Source organism: Gobio gobio (assembly GCF_949357685.1).
Source record: "Gobio gobio genome assembly, chromosome: 3".
NCBI lineage: Eukaryota > Metazoa > Chordata > Actinopteri > Cypriniformes > Gobionidae > Gobio > Gobio gobio.
This window is the reverse complement of record NC_137099.1, coordinates 15,111,846-15,131,062: the sequence shown is the minus strand read 5'-3', so window position 1 is coordinate 15,131,062 and position 19,217 is coordinate 15,111,846. Positions and strand designations below refer to the sequence as shown.

Genomic DNA, 19,217 nt, shown 5'->3' with positions numbered 1-19,217 from the left:
GTACTATTGACAACAACTCAATATGCAATATCCCTGTAAGTAAGTCAACCATGTCTGAGCCTATTAGCAACACACAATTACTACAACTCTGTCCTTTAATAACTCAAAGACAACAAATAAGGTATCCTCTAACTAATGTTAGCTGGCATTCAACTTAAAGGGTTAGTTCACCCATACATTTAAATTGTCATAATTTACTCACCCTCATGTTGTTCCAAACCTGTAAGACTTTCGTTCATCTTCGGAACCCAAATGAAGATATTCTTTATTAAATCTGAGCGACTTCTGTCCCTCCATTGACAGCAACACAACTACCACTTTGTCGCTTCAAAAAGTCCAAATCAATCGAGCGGTTTGGTCTAAATTTTTTGAAGAGACACATTCGCTTTAAATGATGAACATATTGAATTTGGCTTTGATCAGCAGACAACAGAAGCTCAACTGAGCCTGCTTGACGCGCTAAAACAAACTTCATTGGTTCTTGCTGAAGCTCAAACGTGCTGCGTTACACACGAGAACGAACCTCATTGGTACTTGAAGAAGCTCAAATGTGCTGCGTAAAACATGAGAATGAACCTCATTGGTACTTGAAGAAGCTCAAATGTGCTGCATAAAACACGAGAATGAACCTCATTGGTACTTGAAGAAGCTCAAACGTGCTGCGTAAAACACGAGAATGAACCTCATTGGTACTTGAAGAAGCTCAAATGTGCTGCGTAAAACATGAGAATGAACCTCATTGGTATACTTGAAGAAGCTCAAACGTGCTGCGTAACACGAGAACGAACCTCATTGGTGCTTGAAGAAGCTCAAACGTGCTGCATAACACACATGAATGAACCTCATTGATACTTGAAGAAGCTCAAACGTGCTGCGTAACACGAGAACGAACCTCATTGGTTCTTGGAGAAGCTCAAACGTGCTGCATAAAACATGAGAACGAACATCATTGGTGCTTGAAGAAGCTCAAATGTGCTGCATAACACGAGAATGAACCTAATTGGTTCTTGCACGTCAAGCAAACATGCTTGAGCTTCCATTTAACACAACTGATGTGTGAGTTGATAAATGTTTAAATGTGAATAAAGCCCTAAATTAAAGCCCTGATGTGTAAAACAGTGATTTTGACCCAGGTCTGGTATAGAAAAAACAAGTTTTATTGTTATTTTAGTTTTAACTTAAAGAGAAATAGCTGGCAAAACTTAGGTAGGGGGTTAATACAAATTGAGCACTACTGTAGGGGTATATAGTTTATATATAAACTGTAGGGGTTTATATATTTTAGCTGATTCTAAAGCAGTGTTTAAATGTAATTAAAATCACCAGCCTTTTTTCAGCCACGTATCTTTCAAACTGAATGTTTCATTTTAAATGCCCAGTTAAAACAAGAGGAAACGACGGAGGAGAGCGAGAGTGAGAAGATGAAGACGAACAGAAACACAAAAAATCAAATATTGATGGAGAGGGCACTTATTAAAATTTGAGCACCTATCTGCTTTGGCCTCGTTTCCAATTAATGTCAGGATCACCATCAGTTATATGAAAAATTAAAATCTCTATTTCTTTTATTCTTTTTATTCATTTTTGGGCAAAGTGCCATCAGAGGAACAGTATAATAACCCAGAATACGCACTAAAAGTATTTTATTCCATTCAGGAGTGTTTCATACAGTATCTAGAAGTACATTCATATTTGGCACACCGTAAACAGTCCAGCTAACTTTTTGTTGAATAATGTGTTGAATTTACAGTTTTTTCCAACTGCTTACACACATTTTCAAAATCATGTCGCCTTTTTTCAAAACTCTACACACAATTCCCAAAACTGCACACACAAAATGCAAAATGCCTCACATGACAAGTGCTGCCCTAATCTAATCAGAGATTGCTCTCCTTCCTTCTCTTCTTTGCCCTCATCCTCTTCCTCCAACTCCTCCTCCTCCTCTTCTAACTCTTCATCTTTGAATTTGTCCTTGTTGTTGTCCCCTGCCTCTCCCTCCTACTCCTCTTGCTCTCTGTCCGTTGTTAGCATCCATTGTTCACAATTAGTGTTTGCACATGTGAGGAGTGTGTGTGTGTGACCTGGTGAATAAGTGTAGCATTTTGATTGGTTGTGTTTGGAAAAAGGAAAGCAAGTCACTTCCTGTTAGATTTTTGAGTTTTAGGTAGAGAATTGTGTGTGGCGTTTTGAAAAAAGTGTTTTATGCTATTGAAAACTGAGTCAAAGGCTGAGAAATAGCTTATGGTTTTGGAGATTTGGTGTGTAGTTTTTTGTGAGGGGTGAGGGGATTCAAAAATCGTGTGACATGAACAGATTTTGTGTGTAAGCAGTTGTGAAAAAACTGTAACGAGCAAACTCAGCACTTATCTTTTGCATTTAATTAATAAACATCAATTAATGCCATTCACTTGACAAAAACAATATAATAGAAATCCCTTCAAACCAACCCCACCCCTCCAGTACAAAAGAAACAACGTGATAGACTAAAACAACCGCTTCTAAGCCTTTTAAATTGGTTTAGGATGATTATTGTTTATTTGACAAAACATCAATCAGACTTAGCAACTTTCCTACGAGATTGCTTGCTTGAGGCACTGTAGGCCTTGCTCACTTAATCAAGCTAATAACCTTTAAACCGCAGATTAGAGCGAAGGATTGTTTATCGCCTGCTCTGGGGATCTACAGTCTCTAGAATCCTGCAGACAGACTTTGAGCGCTAAAGCCCAAAGTATTGATCAAATTGAGAAATTAAAGGGTTCACTGATTTACACTAATGGGGTCAAGCTAAAAACAGATGTTTCTGTAGCATTTAACTGCCGATATATAGTATATCATTTTGATATGATATGAGCTGAAATATCATGTTGTCATGATATCATTTTCTCCCAATTGGTTTAGGAATAATTGTTCACAACACAGAGGTGTTGATGGTAAGATTTAGGGATTTGTCAGCGCCATCCATGGTTTCTCATGGTTCACAGTTCCACCTGTTTAACTCTTTGTAGCTAGATTAGGGACAGAAACATTGAAAAAAAAAAGGTTTTACACACATATTTTTTAAGTAAATTTCACATATGGAATTAAGTAAACTCTACTTAACCAAGTTAAATATAAAATTAACAAAGAAAATGAGTAATATTAACTTGGCCAGTAAGTCAACCTCATTCATTATTCAAACACCAGTGCATGATGGGAACACCAGTATCAGAAAAGTTTATAGCGTTGATAATATTTACACTTTAATTTCTTCAAGCTTGAATTGAGTACTAATATAGAATTTCTTGCCAGAAATGACATTTGTTGTTTCTGTAGTATTTCCTTCACCACAGAATCAGTTTTATCAGTGTTTGCCTTTTAAGCTTTTTCACACTTTTTACAGTGTGTAAGCCAATAATTTTGATTAAACCGCAAATGTTCACTACTGTACAAAATTTTGGGGTCATTTAAGATTTTTTTTATGATTTTAAAAGAAGCCTCTTATGCTCATCAATGCTGTGTGTCATAAAAAATGCAGTAAAAAACAGTAATATGGTGAAATATTACAATTTGAAAAAAAAAAAAAACTATTTTCTATTTGACTGTATTATAAATGTAATGTATTCCTGTGATGCAAAGCTGAATTTTCAGCATCATTACTCCAGTCTTTAGTGTCACATGATCCTTCAAAAATCAATTCTGATATGATGCTTTGGTGATCAAGAAACATTTATTAATATTTTCAGTTGAAAACAGTTGCTTAATTAATTTATTTTTTTTAATAGATTTTTTTATTGAATAGAATCAATAGAACATTTATTGAAAATAGCATTTATTTGAAATACAATTTCTTTAATAATGTAAAAGTCTTCACTGCAATTTCGGTCAATTTAATGTGTCCTTGCTGAATAAAAGTATTAATTTCTTTTTTCTTTAAAAAAACTAACAAAAAAGTTTTGAACAGAAGTACATGAAACAGGCTCAAGGTGAAAATGTACTTAGTGAAGATTCTTCTAAGTTTGGTTTTTATTTGTGGTTATTCTAGCGAACCCTGTTTACCCCAGCAGGGTCAGTTCTCGGTTACTCCTGCACTATTAAAGACCTTTTGGACAAACCAGAAGTCTACTGGATACGCTTTGATGGAAACTTTTAGTAACTATTGATGCCTCTGAGAAAACTCCCAGATAAGACTAAATATTTCTCTTTTATGGTGCGATTCTCATGATGTTATCTCTCAGGCTGATGCTGCGAGAGGAACCGCCCAGTGCGCCCCCAAAAAACATTGTGGCTAGCGGCCGTACCAACCAGAGCATCATGGTCCAGTGGCAGCCGCCCCCAGAACCGCAGCTCAATGGAGTCCTGAGAGGCTATGTGCTCAGGTATGGTTTCATGTATGCCTTCAAAATTGTAATATTTTGGTGAAAATAAATCTTTCTTTCACATATTTGGCAGTTTGGCATATTTTCCAGTGGAAAATTTTGTGTGAGGGTCTTTTGCCCTCACACAAAATTTCCCCATGCAGATTTCACAACATGTTCAAGTGGGTCACAGAGATTCGTGTTGACCAACAGAAAGCTATTTGGTTTGAAATTGAATTTTGTATGAGTTGTGCTTCATAAATAGCTACACTTCACTTTTATCAATAGGCAATTGATTTTTTACAAAATTGCGCCAATATGACACCCACCCACGTGTGTGTGTGTGTGTGTGTGTGTGTGTGTGTGTGTGTGTGTGTGTGTGTGTGTGTGTGTGTGTGTGTGTGTGTGTGTGTGTGTGTGTGTGTGTGTGTGTGTGTGTGTGTGTGTGTGTGTGTGTGTGGAGCGGGAATTAGGGATGGATGATTTGACCAATATCTTTTAACACTATATGAGTCATTTTATTTCACAATAACAATATAAATCACAATATAGTTATTTTTGTTGGTTATAGTTGGTTTTTATGATACCCACATTTTTGATACCATTGAAACTTCATAATTACTTCATAACAATAAATTAAATTTTTTGAGGAAAATATTCCAGGATTTTTCTCCACATAATGGACTTCAGTGGCAACCAACCGGGTTGAAGATTCAAATCAACGCAGTTTCAAAGGGCTTTCAAGGGTTTCAGAGGCTTTGCATGATCCCAGCCGAGGAATAGGGTCTTATCTAGCGAAACGATCAGTCATTAGAAGAAAAAAAAAAGAATATACTTTTTAACCACAAATGCGTGACTTCGGTGTTGTGCTTCTTTATGACGTATGACGTCATCACATCAGAAAGGTCACGTCCGTTACGAACGTGGAATTACCGACCCAGTGTTAAAACAAACGTGCTAATCAAACACCCTTTACAAAAATAAAGGTAAAACAACAATGTTGGACAATTTTAAAGTTGGAGGAGAACATGAGATGGAGTTTTTCAGCACTTCACGTCACGCATCTCTCAGACAGCACTGAGAAAGTCTCTCAGACTTGGTAATTCATATACTGAATTGAGTTCTCTTTCGCTGCAAATTGTGCTTCAGAATATTTCTAAAGCTTTCTAAAGACGCATCTCATGTCAGTGTGGCAAGTATTCGCTACGTTACAGTTCATTTTCAAACGCATTTCAGAATAGACTTCACTGAGAGAGAAGCGGCTGAATGTGCATCATGTTCGTTTTATTTATTTTCCGAAAAGCACAACATTTTGTTTTTATTTTGAGTATTCCCAAATAAAAGTAGATACTTAACAATTTTAAATGATGTATAACACTTGTCTGTATGACAAAAATCGACAGCAAAATCTTCAGCACTGATAAGAAAAAAATCAAGGCGGTCACGCCAGAGACGGCTCACCAGTGGGGGTTAAAATGCAGAGCACAAATTCCAAGTATGGGTCACCAGGATTAACTAAACGCTGGATTATTTGAAGTATGTAAAGTCACGGCATATACTCTTTAAAATACGTCAAAAAGACCGTTATTGTAGGGACATCGACGTTACATTTCCACGTCCCTTACCATGAACCGTGATTGGTTGCTTTTCATGTCAGTCAGACAGCCTTGGGTGGACAATTTTGGACAACAAATGACAGCATCATGGGTAATGTAGTTTTTCACCAGGAATTCCGCTGTTAAACATGATTATTTTAAAAATAAGATGAAATAATGTGGGGTGACAGCTTCAGTAAAAGCAAATACCATCGATTAACAACATCGTAGCTTACGGTGGGTCAGTCTTTAAAGGTTTATTAGTTATCATTCAAAATCAGTTTCTCTATGGAGAAAATGAATGGAGCTCTCACTTCCAGAACCCGACTGTTGCCCTCTATAGATGCTATGAGATGTATAAGCTTTACTAAGGCAAGCTTCACTACTGCTTTTGTTCATACTAAGAGTTAGGAATTTGAACAAAAACATTCAGAATACCCTAGCAACCATAGCAATTTTCTGAAAACCATCCATAACATTCTAGCATTATGGTGGTGAGTTTTGCACGGGTAAGCGTCACTCACATTTTCTACAGATGCAATGCAAGAATATAGTTGAAATTACGAATCTGTGTGTTTGTGTTAAAGGTTCACAATCAACTTCCAAAAAAAAAAAAACTCCATTCTCTTTCTCTCCCCCTCCCCCTTAGGTATAGATTGGCGGGTCTGCCTGGTGAGTTTCAGCTGAAGAACATCACCAGTGCAGAGATTAATTACTGTCTGATTGGAGAGCTCATCATCTGGACGCAGTATGAGATCCAAGTGGCTGCCTACACTGGAGCGGGCCTAGGGGTGTACAGCCTGTCTGTCACTGAATACACACTGCAAGGAGGTTAGACAATCACATGCACACACACACAAACACAAACACAGAAACAATGCCTCATCAGTCTGAGCGAACCCTTGATATCTCAAATCTTTTAGGGTGCACATGTGTTTTTGGGTCCAAAAGACCCTTTTTCTCATTAAGCTACTGATATCATAAAGGATCTTGAGTAACCCTGGGAACCGTAAAATCCATTAGCCGGCTTTACTGCACAGATCGGCCATCTGAAAGATTATTTCTAAGAAGAGTAAATTTATGGACTCTGGGCAAACAGTGACCGTAGCCCATTAATTAATCTAATTTGCTTTATGTGCGTGAATTTGTGCGTATCTGTGTGTGCGCGGAAGTGTGGGGGTGTTCTGAGATCCTTGGGCCGTGATTACTCATATTATTTAACGTCAGTGTAATGATACTCCTGCAGAGATTAATAGAGACCCAGTGTCTGCAGTAAAAGAGCCTTCTTCTCATAGAGACTGGAACAAGCGCTTTTGTGTGGTTAGAGGCGGTTTTTATGTCCCAGTTCAGATTACTGGACACACTAATGTAACCTTGTGTGATTGTGTTTAAAATGAAAAGGGCAGCAGGACGAATTGGAGTGCCCAATCCAATTGAGCAATATCTAATCTGTACTCAACTCGCCAGGCCTGACCTTAAAGGGGCCATCTTAAGCACATTAAGTGTAAGCGGCATTGAGTCTTTATGGAAATATGATCTTGTTCTTTCCACTTCCCGCTCAGGCCTGCTGCATAGCACCGATAGGCTACAAAAAGGCTTTGAATACAAACTGTAGTTTGTGCGTATTTGTATGTGATTATCGGTGCTGCTCTGAATGATCATTTGAAATATAAAGTACGTATAGAAGCGGGGCTTTGGGTAGGCGCTTAAATTCAGAATGCAGGACAGATTGTCTCGCATACCCAGACTTCTGATCATTCATCATTTCTGTCTGTCCAAAAGATATTTAGCACAGGATATTTAAAAAATAAAAATAAAACGGTGCTGAATATTCAGTTCTGGTCATCAATATTTAGTTTACTTGCTAGTCATAAAGTGTCATAAAGAGTATCTAAGCTCCACTTCCTGTGAAGTGATGTATCGATGTTCCCTTATTCCCTATGCCGTTTGTAGTGCCCTTCGAAGTGAACATATACGCTCCCTTCGGATTGGAATCTCACTTAAAGGACAACTCTGGTGAAAAATTAACCTAGGGGTAATTAACACATGGTTACCGAGTAGATCGTTCTCTGGGATGCGTTTTCATGAAAATCGAATGTAAAGAGTTTTATCTCTAAAACAGATTAGCTTACTAACAACTCTTTGTAAGTGTACAAACAGTTTAATAAGAAGATACTTTATAAAGACCAAATATTACGCGTACACAGACAGGAGCCATCTTGGAGAGCAGTCTCGAAAAGTCGAGCCACGAACGCTGTGCTAAGCTGCGATAATTCCTATCGACCAGCTCACTTAGCACTGCGTTCGTGGCTCGACTTGTCGAGACTTTTTTCCAAGATGGCTCCTGTCTGTGTACGCGTAATATTCTGTCTTTATAAAGTATCTTCTTATTAAACTGTTTGTACACTTACAAAGTTGTCAATGCTTCGGTTTGCATGTAGGGACCCTCATTATGCTACCGTGTTAGTGTGAGTCTATTTTGAGCCTTGTTAGTGGTATTAACTAGCTATTTAATTTTACTTACTCCTTTACTGTGCCCCATTCACTCGTGTAAGCTAATCTGCTTTTAGAGATAAAACTCTTTACATTCGATTTTCATGAAAACGCATCCCAGAGAACGATCCACTCGGTAACCATGTGTTAATTACCCCTAGGTTAATTTTTCACCGGAGTTGTCCTTTAAGATGGCGGAATACACTGTGAAGTCCACTTACGGTCTAATGGAACGCACCATTGAACTCTGTCATGAAAACTAGCATGTATAAACCTTAATTAAACAATTTAATAATCAATTAAAAAGGAAGTTATACCTGTATGGTGTTACGCTGTACCCACATTGGACCAGCGGTTTGGAAAATGGATGGATGGATGATTCAGTTGCGGTCGCCATCTTCTGGTCTGACACGGGAATTCATTCGGCGTGTGACTCTCAGAGCAACCTGGTCTCATTGTGAAAATGTACCTCTGGCAACGTTTTTGCAAACCGCCAAAATACGTACCAATATGTACATATCTCTGCAGTTTCAAAGTGAAATGAACACTAGAGGCAGTAAAACAGCAAGCACTTTTTATCGTTTTTTTTTTTCCATGTAAATGAATCAATTTTGGAGTTTGCGTCACTTAATCTGCTCCATATGCTCGGCTTTTTTTATATAATAAGTTTGCTCAGTAGCTCAGCAGGTACAGATTTGTACTTGTAATAATGAAAGCTCAGGTACGAATCCCGTGAAAGACAAGTCATGATAAAAGAGCTCAAAGATGAGTTCACAGAAGCTAACAAGACATGGTTACTATTGTATTTTTGTCACATTTGCTTTTGTTAACACTATCGGTTAGGTTTAGGGTTTAGTGTAGGTGTACGTTAAAAAAACAATGTCACAAAACGTCAGATTGACGCTCATCTGTTCCGGGAAAAAAACGAAGCTTTTGGCGGCACCCAGTGGACATATCACTTTGAAACTGCAGTGATATGTACATATTGGTACGTATTTTGGGGTTTGCAAAAACGTTGCCAGAGGTACATTTTCGCAATGAGACCAGGCTGCTCAGAGTGTATTATGGGTATTCTCTAGCCATTGAGCTTACATCTGTTGTATACTCGTTATTTTAGTGCATTGTGGGATTAAATGAGTGGACTCTAAAGTCCACTATGGTTTCGAACATCACTACAAATTGCTGTCCCCTCAAATAGTGCTGTTTACAGGTTTATGGGGTGTTTGTAAATTTTCCAAATATTTCATTAACAAATTGTCTCTAACTGTGCAGTCCCCACAGCGCCCCCACAAGACGTGGATGCCGTTGCGCTCAACTCCACCACCATCAAATTCACCTGGACACCACCACCCCAGCAGTTCATCAATGGCATCAACCAGGGATACAAGGTAATAGTGTAGAGGGAGAAAGATGTCAGTGTATGAGAGAAAGAGAGACACTGCTTTACATGTTCTGTTGGAGGTAAAAAAATTCTATTAAATTTGCCTGGCATCTTTATTGTCTTCTGGGGAGTGTATGCCTGATTGATTGGCTAAATGCCTGCAAAAACAGCAGCTTTAAACCCCCCCCCCAAAAAAAGTAATTAAAACCTAACAGTGTATGTTAATCACGTTTTGTTTATGTCTTGTTGTTATTTTGCATCTCTCTCACAGCTGCTGGTGTGGCCAGAACACTGTCCGGAATGCATTACCATGGTGACCATTGCCCCCGAGTTCCACGGGTCACGTCACTATGGTTACGTTAACAATTTAAAAAAGTTCACGTGGTATGAGACGGTGGTGCTGTGCTTTACCACGCCTGGCGATGGGCCAGCTAGCACACCACAGCTCATCCAGACACATGCTGACAGTGAGTACACACACAAACACATGGATGCCAACACTCAAAAAAAGACTAAAACAGGTTCATGTGACCACGTGTAATATCTAAATATGAGTATTTCAGTAACACTTTACAGTAAGGTAATGTTACTTAACATGAACTAACAATGAATACTTCTACAGAATCTATAAATCTTAGTTAACGCAGACATCCCACCCTGCTAAAACACATTTCTGGGAGGTAGTGCAAAAACAAAAAAAAGGTTTATATTATATTATATTATATTAGCTGGCAACTTGTGATCGGATCACAGAAAAATACCAGGTGGAAACGGGCCTTCTCCCACGCTTACTCGATTTTATTGTCTATAATTTTGCGGGCATCAGGGAGCCGCTATCAATATGCAGGAGATTCCTGGAACTTCCGGGAGAGGTGGGATTTCTGTTAATGTTAATTTTAGCATTTAGTAATACATTTGTGAAATCAAAAGGTGTAACAGACCCACTTTATATTAGGTGGCCTTAACTACTATGTACTAACATTTTAATTAATCATTTGATACAATGCACTTATTGTGTACATGCATTTTTTTTTTTATAAAAAACATTTTAAAATACATTTTATACATTTTAAAAAATACCTGCATGTAATTACATCTGTAATTAATTTCTGTAGTTACATTTGTAATTACACAGTTGACACTTCCCTTACACCAAACCCTACCCTTAAACCTACCCGTATCCCACCACACCTGTCCCTAACCCTACCCGTATTCCACCTCAATATCAGCAAAGGTGTATTGCAATACAATTTGAACACAATAAGTACATAGTAGTTAAGGCCACCTAATATAAAGTGGGGCCGGTGTATCTGTTAACATTAGTTAATGCACGATGAATGAACGAACATGAACAAACAATAAGCAATTGCATTTTATTAAGTAACATTAACAAAGGTAAAATCATACGAAGATAAATCATGCTCATTGTTAGTTCATGTTAGTTAATGCATTAACTAATGTTCAAAAATTTGACTATTGTAAATTGTTACCAGTATTTCATTGCCTTTTGATTGGTTGGATCCCATAAGAAAGAAAATTCACGAATAGGACCTTGATTGTTTTTCCAAATCAGCAATGAGATTAAATGGAGAGCATGGAGGTTTTTGGGATAGTTAAAAAAAAAAATTTTTTTAATTCTGTCATCATTTTTTCATCCTCAAGTTGTTCGAAAACCTGTATAAATTTCTTTCTTCTGCTGAACACAAATGAAGATATTTTGAAGAATGTAGGTAAACAAACAGATGATGGACCCCATTGACTTCCACTATAGAAGTCGAGGGGGTCCATCAACTTTTTGGTTACCGACATTCTTCAAAATATCTTCATTTGTGTTCAGCAGAAGAAAGGAATTCATACAGGTCAGATATTTCTCCTCAGAAAAAGACCCTAGTAATCTCACATGTCTCTTTTAGAGCTTCAGAAAATATTTTTACATTTTCAAAAACTGTGCTCTTATGAACAAACATTTCTTTCAAGAGCAAATTGAAAATAAAAATAAATCTGAGTCATACCATCAACATTAATGTAAGTGCTCTAGTGTATACACTTACTGTTGGTCAGAAATAGTGTCATTTGTTTCTGCTTAAGGGGAAAACAAAGTTGATACTTCAAAAAAAATTATAATTCAAGTAAGTGAGAGCTCCATTAAGTCTCCTGAGCAATGAAGAGCAATAAATGTGTCCTCTGGGATATAATGTTTTGCCTGCACTCCTGACATGCAAAATCATATTTCACACTCTTGCAGATACCCACACACTCTTACAGACAGTCTGTCTGTATTTAATTGGAGACAATCGACTAACAGTATGCTCTTTACTTGAAAACTGTCCAGCAGGCTCTGAGAAAGAGATCTCTCGGCAAAAACAAGCCTGTTTGTTTGACATTTCAGTCACCAAAATCGATATGGAGGAGAAATTTGGCCCTTTCACTATGCACGCCGCAATTTGCCACGTAATTGTGCTTTTTACATCGCCATTGATTAGTCTTTTTGCTGAATATATATTGGCCACCCAAGCGCTGTTTTCACGTCACGCCGCAGGCACATAGAATCAACCTTGACTAACCTGCAATTATTGAAGCAGGATCACTCCTGTTAGTCAATGCACATGTGCTCGCTATTGATTGTCCCACCATGCACCCGTACGCTTGGATATGTTTGTGAATGTACATGCAGCTGTTAACAGACAATGTAATTTTCATCAGATGATAACAGCATGTGGTCTTCTCAGCACTGTTAAGCCACAGGAGCTTGTTTCCCATGAATAGCTCAATTACACAAACAGGTTAGACACGCAAACCGTTGTACACACTCGCTCCCTCATCTCTCAGCTTTTTATTTGTACCAAAAAGATTCAGCACCACGCTTGTGCAAGCATTATGTGGGAAATTCGCTTCGTTTGGTCGTTTGACTGGATCTTTTGATTGAGGTTCCCTGGTTGTTTTGAAACATTCAGGTTTAATTTTCCAAAGAATGGAACGGAAAAAAAATGAATAAAAGTTGTTAAAACCAAGGAGGTCTGAAATACCTGCCGCAAGATATCCGTTATCTTGGCTAAATTAGTAAACATCAAGTGTTATGGCTACTTTTCCCTTTTTTTGCTCCCTGTGGAGAAACATATTTAACTAGTGATAGGAAATGGCACCGGGGGGGAGCGAACCAGTTTTTAACGTAAATGTAAATGTGCTGCTGTGTGTATGCCGTACAAAGCAAGAAGAAAATAAACTATTTCAAAGAGGAATTACTGGACTGCTTGTTGATACTAGCCCTCCTCGATGGTTGAAGTCAAACAAAAAGCTTAAAGGGATAGTTCACCAAAAAATGAAAATTATCCAATAATTGACTCACCTTCAAGCCGTCCTAGGTGTATACGACTTTCTTCTTTCAGCCAAACACAGAGTTGTATTAAAAAATATCCTGACTCTTTCAATGCTTTATAATGGGAGTGAGTAGAGCCTGAATTTTTGAAGCTCCAAAAAGTGCATCCATCCATCATAAAAGTAATTCATGCGACTCTAGGGGGTTAATAAAGACCTTCTAAAGTGAAGTGATGCGTTTTTGTAAGAAAAATATCTATATTTATTTATCATTTTTAAAACCATAATCACTGGTTTCCAGTAACGGTCGTATGCGAGTCTAGTTATGGCGGAAGAGTGACCTCTGACCTGAGGCATGATGTATTGATGAACGCGAAAGCGCAGAGGATAGAGCAAAACAAAACACCGGTCAATTTAGAAAAAAATTAGAAGTCTAAAATGAGAATCTTTAAAGAGAAATGTCGGAGGAGCTTGAGTTTGTTGCCCAGCTCTATTTGTTTGAATATCTCACTCCCATTATAAAGCTTGGAAGAGACAGGACATTTTTTTTTATATAAATCTGATTGTGTTCGTCTGAAAGAAAAATGTCATATACACATAGGATGTCTTGAGAGTGAGTAAATTATGGGATCATTTTTGGGTGAACTACCCCTTTAATGGTCTAATGCTTCTAAGTGTGCCTATTTCACGCCTTCAAACAAAAAAACATCTGCAAACATCTGGTAAAACATCTGCTACGATATAATGAAATATTAGAGATGTGTATGTTTACTCAGAATTTGTGTTATTTTTGTATTATTTATATACTATTATAGTATTTATTCATATTTTTATATTTTCAGTTTTCATTTTCATTTAAGTTTTAGCAATTTTGTTATAAGCTTTTGTCATTTTTATTAGATTTAGTTATTTTATTGTAATATTAAATTTTTTTTAATTTCAGTTTTAGTTTTGGAAATTTTATTAGTTCAACTTCAACATTTTTAATTAAGTTAGTCTGCAAATGCAAATTTTTGCATCTGCTATTTCCATTGTATTTTATTACAGCTTTATTTAAATGAACAAAAAGATAAACTCCTATTTTTAAACATCCATTTATCGAGGAAAAAATGCTTTTTGAATCCATATGGTATATTTATAGCATCTACTAGCAGAGACTTTGCTAACCAGCTAAACCTTGACCTCTTGATCAGAACGAGCGACACTTAAACATAAAAATTGAATTGAAAAGTAATTGAACTGCAGTGCAGTGAGTTGAATGGAGTCATACGTTCTCATAAGCTCATGATTGATTAACCTGTCAGTCCAGTGTGACGACTTCCTCTGATAAGGTCCGCTTGACAGTGCAGGTCATGAGCGTTTGCCACACGCGTGTTAGATCTAATGAGATTGAAGCTTTATCCGCACACATTAACCACTGAGCTTTTCAGGCAACTGTCATGTTCGCCTGTCAGATGGATTGTCTTGCGGGTTGTGTATGCATGATTGATTAACCACTAAATGACTGCTAACTCGTAAGGGTAATTGCCAACAAACACATAATTTGCTTTCGCCTATTTGCATTTGTGAGACAACGGTTCCACAGCAACAAGCTCTTCGTTGGGAATATTACGGTCTTGCAGACTGAGGTTGCAGGGTAATCTTTTACCATAAGCATGTCTTAAAGTGTCCATAAAGTCCTGCCCAATAAATAATACTCTTTAATCCACTCAACGTATACACACGCACACACATGTTTGTGGTCAGAGCATCGACAAACCTGCTGTGTATTCATGGTTTTATGAACCCCCCACCGCGACAATGAAATCATGAGGCTGCGTTGTTTAAAGATTTAAATTGTCTTATGTCTGCCTCTGTAGTTGACCTTCAACTTCTAATAAAAATGCACTTTGTAGCCTATGCTTACGTACTCAGAAAAAAGCACTAGCAAATGCATACATCCATAAAACATGTGTGAGATCTACTTAGGGGTCTAAAGCATAATGACTTCACAGCTAAAAATCAATGTAAAACATTAGATAAAAAAATACAATTCCCCTGTTTAGGTGTTGTATAATATAATATAATATACTACAGGGCTGTTGAGTGCCTGAATCGGATTGGCTGACGAACATTCTAGGTTGTGCAATTGTTGAACACAAGTGTTCGGCAACTGAATCTACTAATACGGAACTGTAAGAACAGCGCCGTTATTACCTCACTAGTGAGAAATGTCATAAGTTGCTAAACTATTTTACTGATAATTGCCAGAGCAGTGTAGTGTGTGTGTGTGTGTGTGTGTGTGTGTGTGTGTGTGTGTGTGTGTGTGTGTGTGTGTGTGTGTGTGTGTGTGTGTGTGTGTGTGTGTGTGTGTGTGTGTGTGTGTGTGTGTGTGTGTGTGTGTGTGTGTGTGTGTGTGTGTGTGTTTGAGTGGGAGAGCAGGGGGAGCGGGAGAAAGTGAGTATGTGCGTTTCGTACATAATTAAATGTAATTTCGTGGGAAAACATGGAAATCATTTGTCATTTTTATCCTATTGTTTACTATATTTCTTTGCTTGGTCAGTGTCGCTGTGGGTTTTGGTTCTTTTGCTTTTGTAGGCTGTAAAGACATTTGAAATAACTGAAATCATTTGGCGAAGTGATATGGAACTGTAATGCGATCAAAACTGGAACTACTTTAGCCGTGCGTTTCCCTGAAATATTTGCACACCTTAGAACGTTCGCCAGCCAATCAAATTCAAGCATTTAACAGCCCCGTAGTATAATATTATATAAATCACTTTATTGTGTGGCTTTATAATGCACACGGCACAGATTCAATGGAACATTCTTTAATTAATAACTCAAAAGAACAAACAGGAGAAAAAAACAAATCTATACTACACTTAAACATTGACGAGAACAAACAATGAACTGAATGAACTGAGGGCTTAAATACATAGGGAGAGTAATCAACGTAAAACAGAACAGGTGCAGGAACTAATGACCACCAGGGAAACTCAGGAAACAGTGAAAACTAAACCAAAACAGAATATACATGGAACAAATATAATCAAATAAAATATTTACATTTTCCAGAGAAAGAGTGTGTCAGTTAACCTGCAGTAGCATTGCTGAGTGCACCTTTAACTTTGCGTATGTGTGTTGCAGAACCGGGCCCCGTGACTCAAATGAGCTTCACTGAGATCTTGGACACATCTCTGAGGATCAGTTGGCAACAACCAGAAGACAAGAATGGCGTTATCACAGGTGAACAGGCTCAATCATCCAATCACAGCTACAGCTCACCCACCAATTCACAGGAACTCTCACTAATCTTTCTAACACTGCATGTGAGGTCATCCAAGGGATTGACTTTTATTAAAACTTTTTTTTTTGTTTTATTAAGATCACATTAAAACTTATCTTATTTTATTATATATATATATATTTTGTTTCCAAATGCCTTTTATATATTTAATTTTATTATTTTACCCTTGTCCCAGACCTAGAATGTCAATATTAAAATAGGAAAAAACATCATAAAATTTTTTAAATATTTTATAAAAAAAATGCCCCTATTATGGTTTTTTGAATATTCCCTTTCATGTTGTGCGTAATATAGCTGTTTGGTTGTAAAGTCGCAAGTGCACAATAAATAAAGTTATTGTCTTCCATAAGAAAGAATCGACTCTGAACCGCCTAAACGAGTTGTCTGTAATTCGAATCTCACTGCGTGGCGGTTCTACGTCACTAGAAAAGACATTTGCATAATGTTTTACGTTTTCTGCCACGCGAACAACTTGATCCGCCCACAAATATGTATAATAGCTAGTACCCAGTATAAACCCGGTAGTATATTCGAATGGCCGTGCTTCCCTCCCTCATGTCCCCCTGAGATGAGAGATTTCTGTATTTTTTGTTTGGAAAAAAACTCTGAGGACGCAAAAATTGTAAAAGCGCACGGCTGCTCGGGCATTCATAACGGAGCGGTCCAGAGCAAAGCGAGTGTTTTCAATGAATTCCTATGAAAGTTAAGCTTCCATAGGCATGAACTGAAAACACGCCAGACTGGACACGCACCGTGATTGACTGTGTGACCATGAATGAATGCCCGTGCGGTTGTGCTCATTTTAGTTTCGGTTTAGAATTAACGGCAATTTGGGCGCGGGTTGCTTGAATTGTGGGTTCATTAGGCTATTATTCTTAATGAAAAACACAACAACAAAACGGTACAATGATAAACTCACTTAAATAGGTGCATTTCGCTTTGAAACCAAATCTTCCGCGATCGTCTGTCAGCTCCTCACTCTCTTGATGAATGAAATCTGACTCTTGCTGCGTTTGTGCTGCGACTCTTGTTCGGCTCATGCTGTATTGACAGGTTCAGTTTTTAATTGTAGTGTCTGTTCTCTAACTGAACTAAATTATTTTATTACTATAAAAATCAAAACGACGGTGGGGGTGATGCCCACGGTGGGCAAGTGATGTAACCGGTGGGAGTGGCCTCGTAGAGCAGCTAAGCAAGTGCATTCTGGGAGTTGTTGTCTTTCATCCACATGAGCCAAAAATACATTTTCTGGCTTTTCTCAGTCTAGAAGGCACCAACTTCTAAAATAATTTCACATTTCTACTACATAAATGACCCAATTTAAATACACATTCATCTTTCTAGCTGTGAAGTATCCCTTTAACATTTGATCATCTAAACAAGTCTTTATTTTGTGTGAATATGGTTAAGATGAAATGTGAGAAAAAAATCAAGATGGAATGGCAGTAGTGGAAATAAGATTTTACGTAATTTGACAAAACTGTCATTCCATTACAGAATGCTATGAAATACAGTACATAACTTGAGATGTGATGCAAATGACAAAAATGACAATTAAAAAAAGTTTGTAAGTGTGATAGTTTCTGTTTACATGATTAAGAAAATACCTGAATTACGGTCATGTTATGTATTAGTAAGTATAGTTAAGTTAGTATTATAGCGTTAGTACTTTTAGTTAGTTACTCCACAACTGTTACATGTCTAGTCTGTTTCAGTTGTGTTTTTGATTCTGTCACGTTCTTTTGTTCCAGTTTTCCCGCCACTCCCTCGTCATTGTCATTATGAGTTCATTCGTTTCAGCTGTGTCTCGTTCATTACCTTGTTTGCTTTGTGTACTTAAGTCCTCAGTTCTCCCTCAGTGTTTGTCAGTTCTCGTTACCGTATACTGGTGTGTTTGAGTGTTCCTGAGTTTATTATTTATTAAAGTTCCTGTTCCAAGTTCTCCTTCGCCTTCGTGAGTTTGACCTACACACTAGTTTGTAACAACAACAATGCTCTGGATTCGGTTGCACAAACTGCTTAGACTGGTCTTAAAAGTTAGTCATCTATATTTTTTCTTCAAGACTTGTCATAACTAAGTTAGTTACATAAAAAGGAAAATTGGTCTAATTTGAATCTGAATCCTTTGGCTAACTGCCAAAACATAGTGGCTAAGTTTAGGCAACTGGCCCCTGTTGTAATTAGCTGTGAGCTACTTGATTCTCTGCATCTTTCATGTTACACACTTTACGCACTATTTGTGTGATCCATGTGAGGAACCGTAAAGAAAGTTTCAAATCAGCCACTTATGAGAGAAGGTTACTGCCCATGTTAGTCATGAAGCAGTGAGGCGGTTCACTAATTTGTGGAACAGAGCTTACATTTCTCTTTCTCCCCTTCTTTTTTCCATCCCTCCTAAGGTTACGTCTTGTATTGGGAGGAGGCCGGTCAGAACGAAACCCGCGTATCTCAGACTCTGTCCAACTCCACGCTGGCGTATAAAGTGACCGGGCTCACTTCACTCACCACGTACACTCTGCAGGTGGCTGCGGTAACACAGGCCGGCACCGGTACTGCCACCTCATCGACCATCTCAACAGGACTGCCTCCAGGTCTCCACACTCAAAAACAAACACACACTTCAGTGCTGGCATCACTTTAATGCATCAAATTCTCCCTTGGGAATCAGTGATAGTCACCACGTTCAAACTCTAAAGGAAATTCAGCACATGAAACAGGATGCCGCAGTGGGGCGCATATTTCACATAGACCAGCAATCCGAGACACAGTCAGTAAGACTGTAATACATCACACAGAGTCAGTATGAAGCT

At 37.9% G+C, this 19,217-nt stretch overlaps 1 protein-coding gene across 1 annotated transcript in view; it reads left to right on the top strand.

Annotated features, from left to right (window-relative positions):
- Window positions 1-19,217, top strand: part of sdk1b (sidekick cell adhesion molecule 1b) — a gene marked incomplete at its 3' end in the record, with an annotated part of 336,422 nt that overhangs the window by 238,472 nt on the left and 78,733 nt on the right. Inside the window, exons 17-22 of the mRNA XM_079811264.1 lie at window positions 4,215-4,355; window positions 6,579-6,760; window positions 9,695-9,810; window positions 10,075-10,270; window positions 16,248-16,346; window positions 18,807-18,998. Coding sequence (XP_079667390.1) covers window positions 4,215-4,355; window positions 6,579-6,760; window positions 9,695-9,810; window positions 10,075-10,270; window positions 16,248-16,346; window positions 18,807-18,998 — 926 coding nt within the window. The remainder of the gene's footprint in view (window positions 1-4,214; window positions 4,356-6,578; window positions 6,761-9,694; window positions 9,811-10,074; window positions 10,271-16,247; window positions 16,347-18,806; window positions 18,999-19,217) is intronic.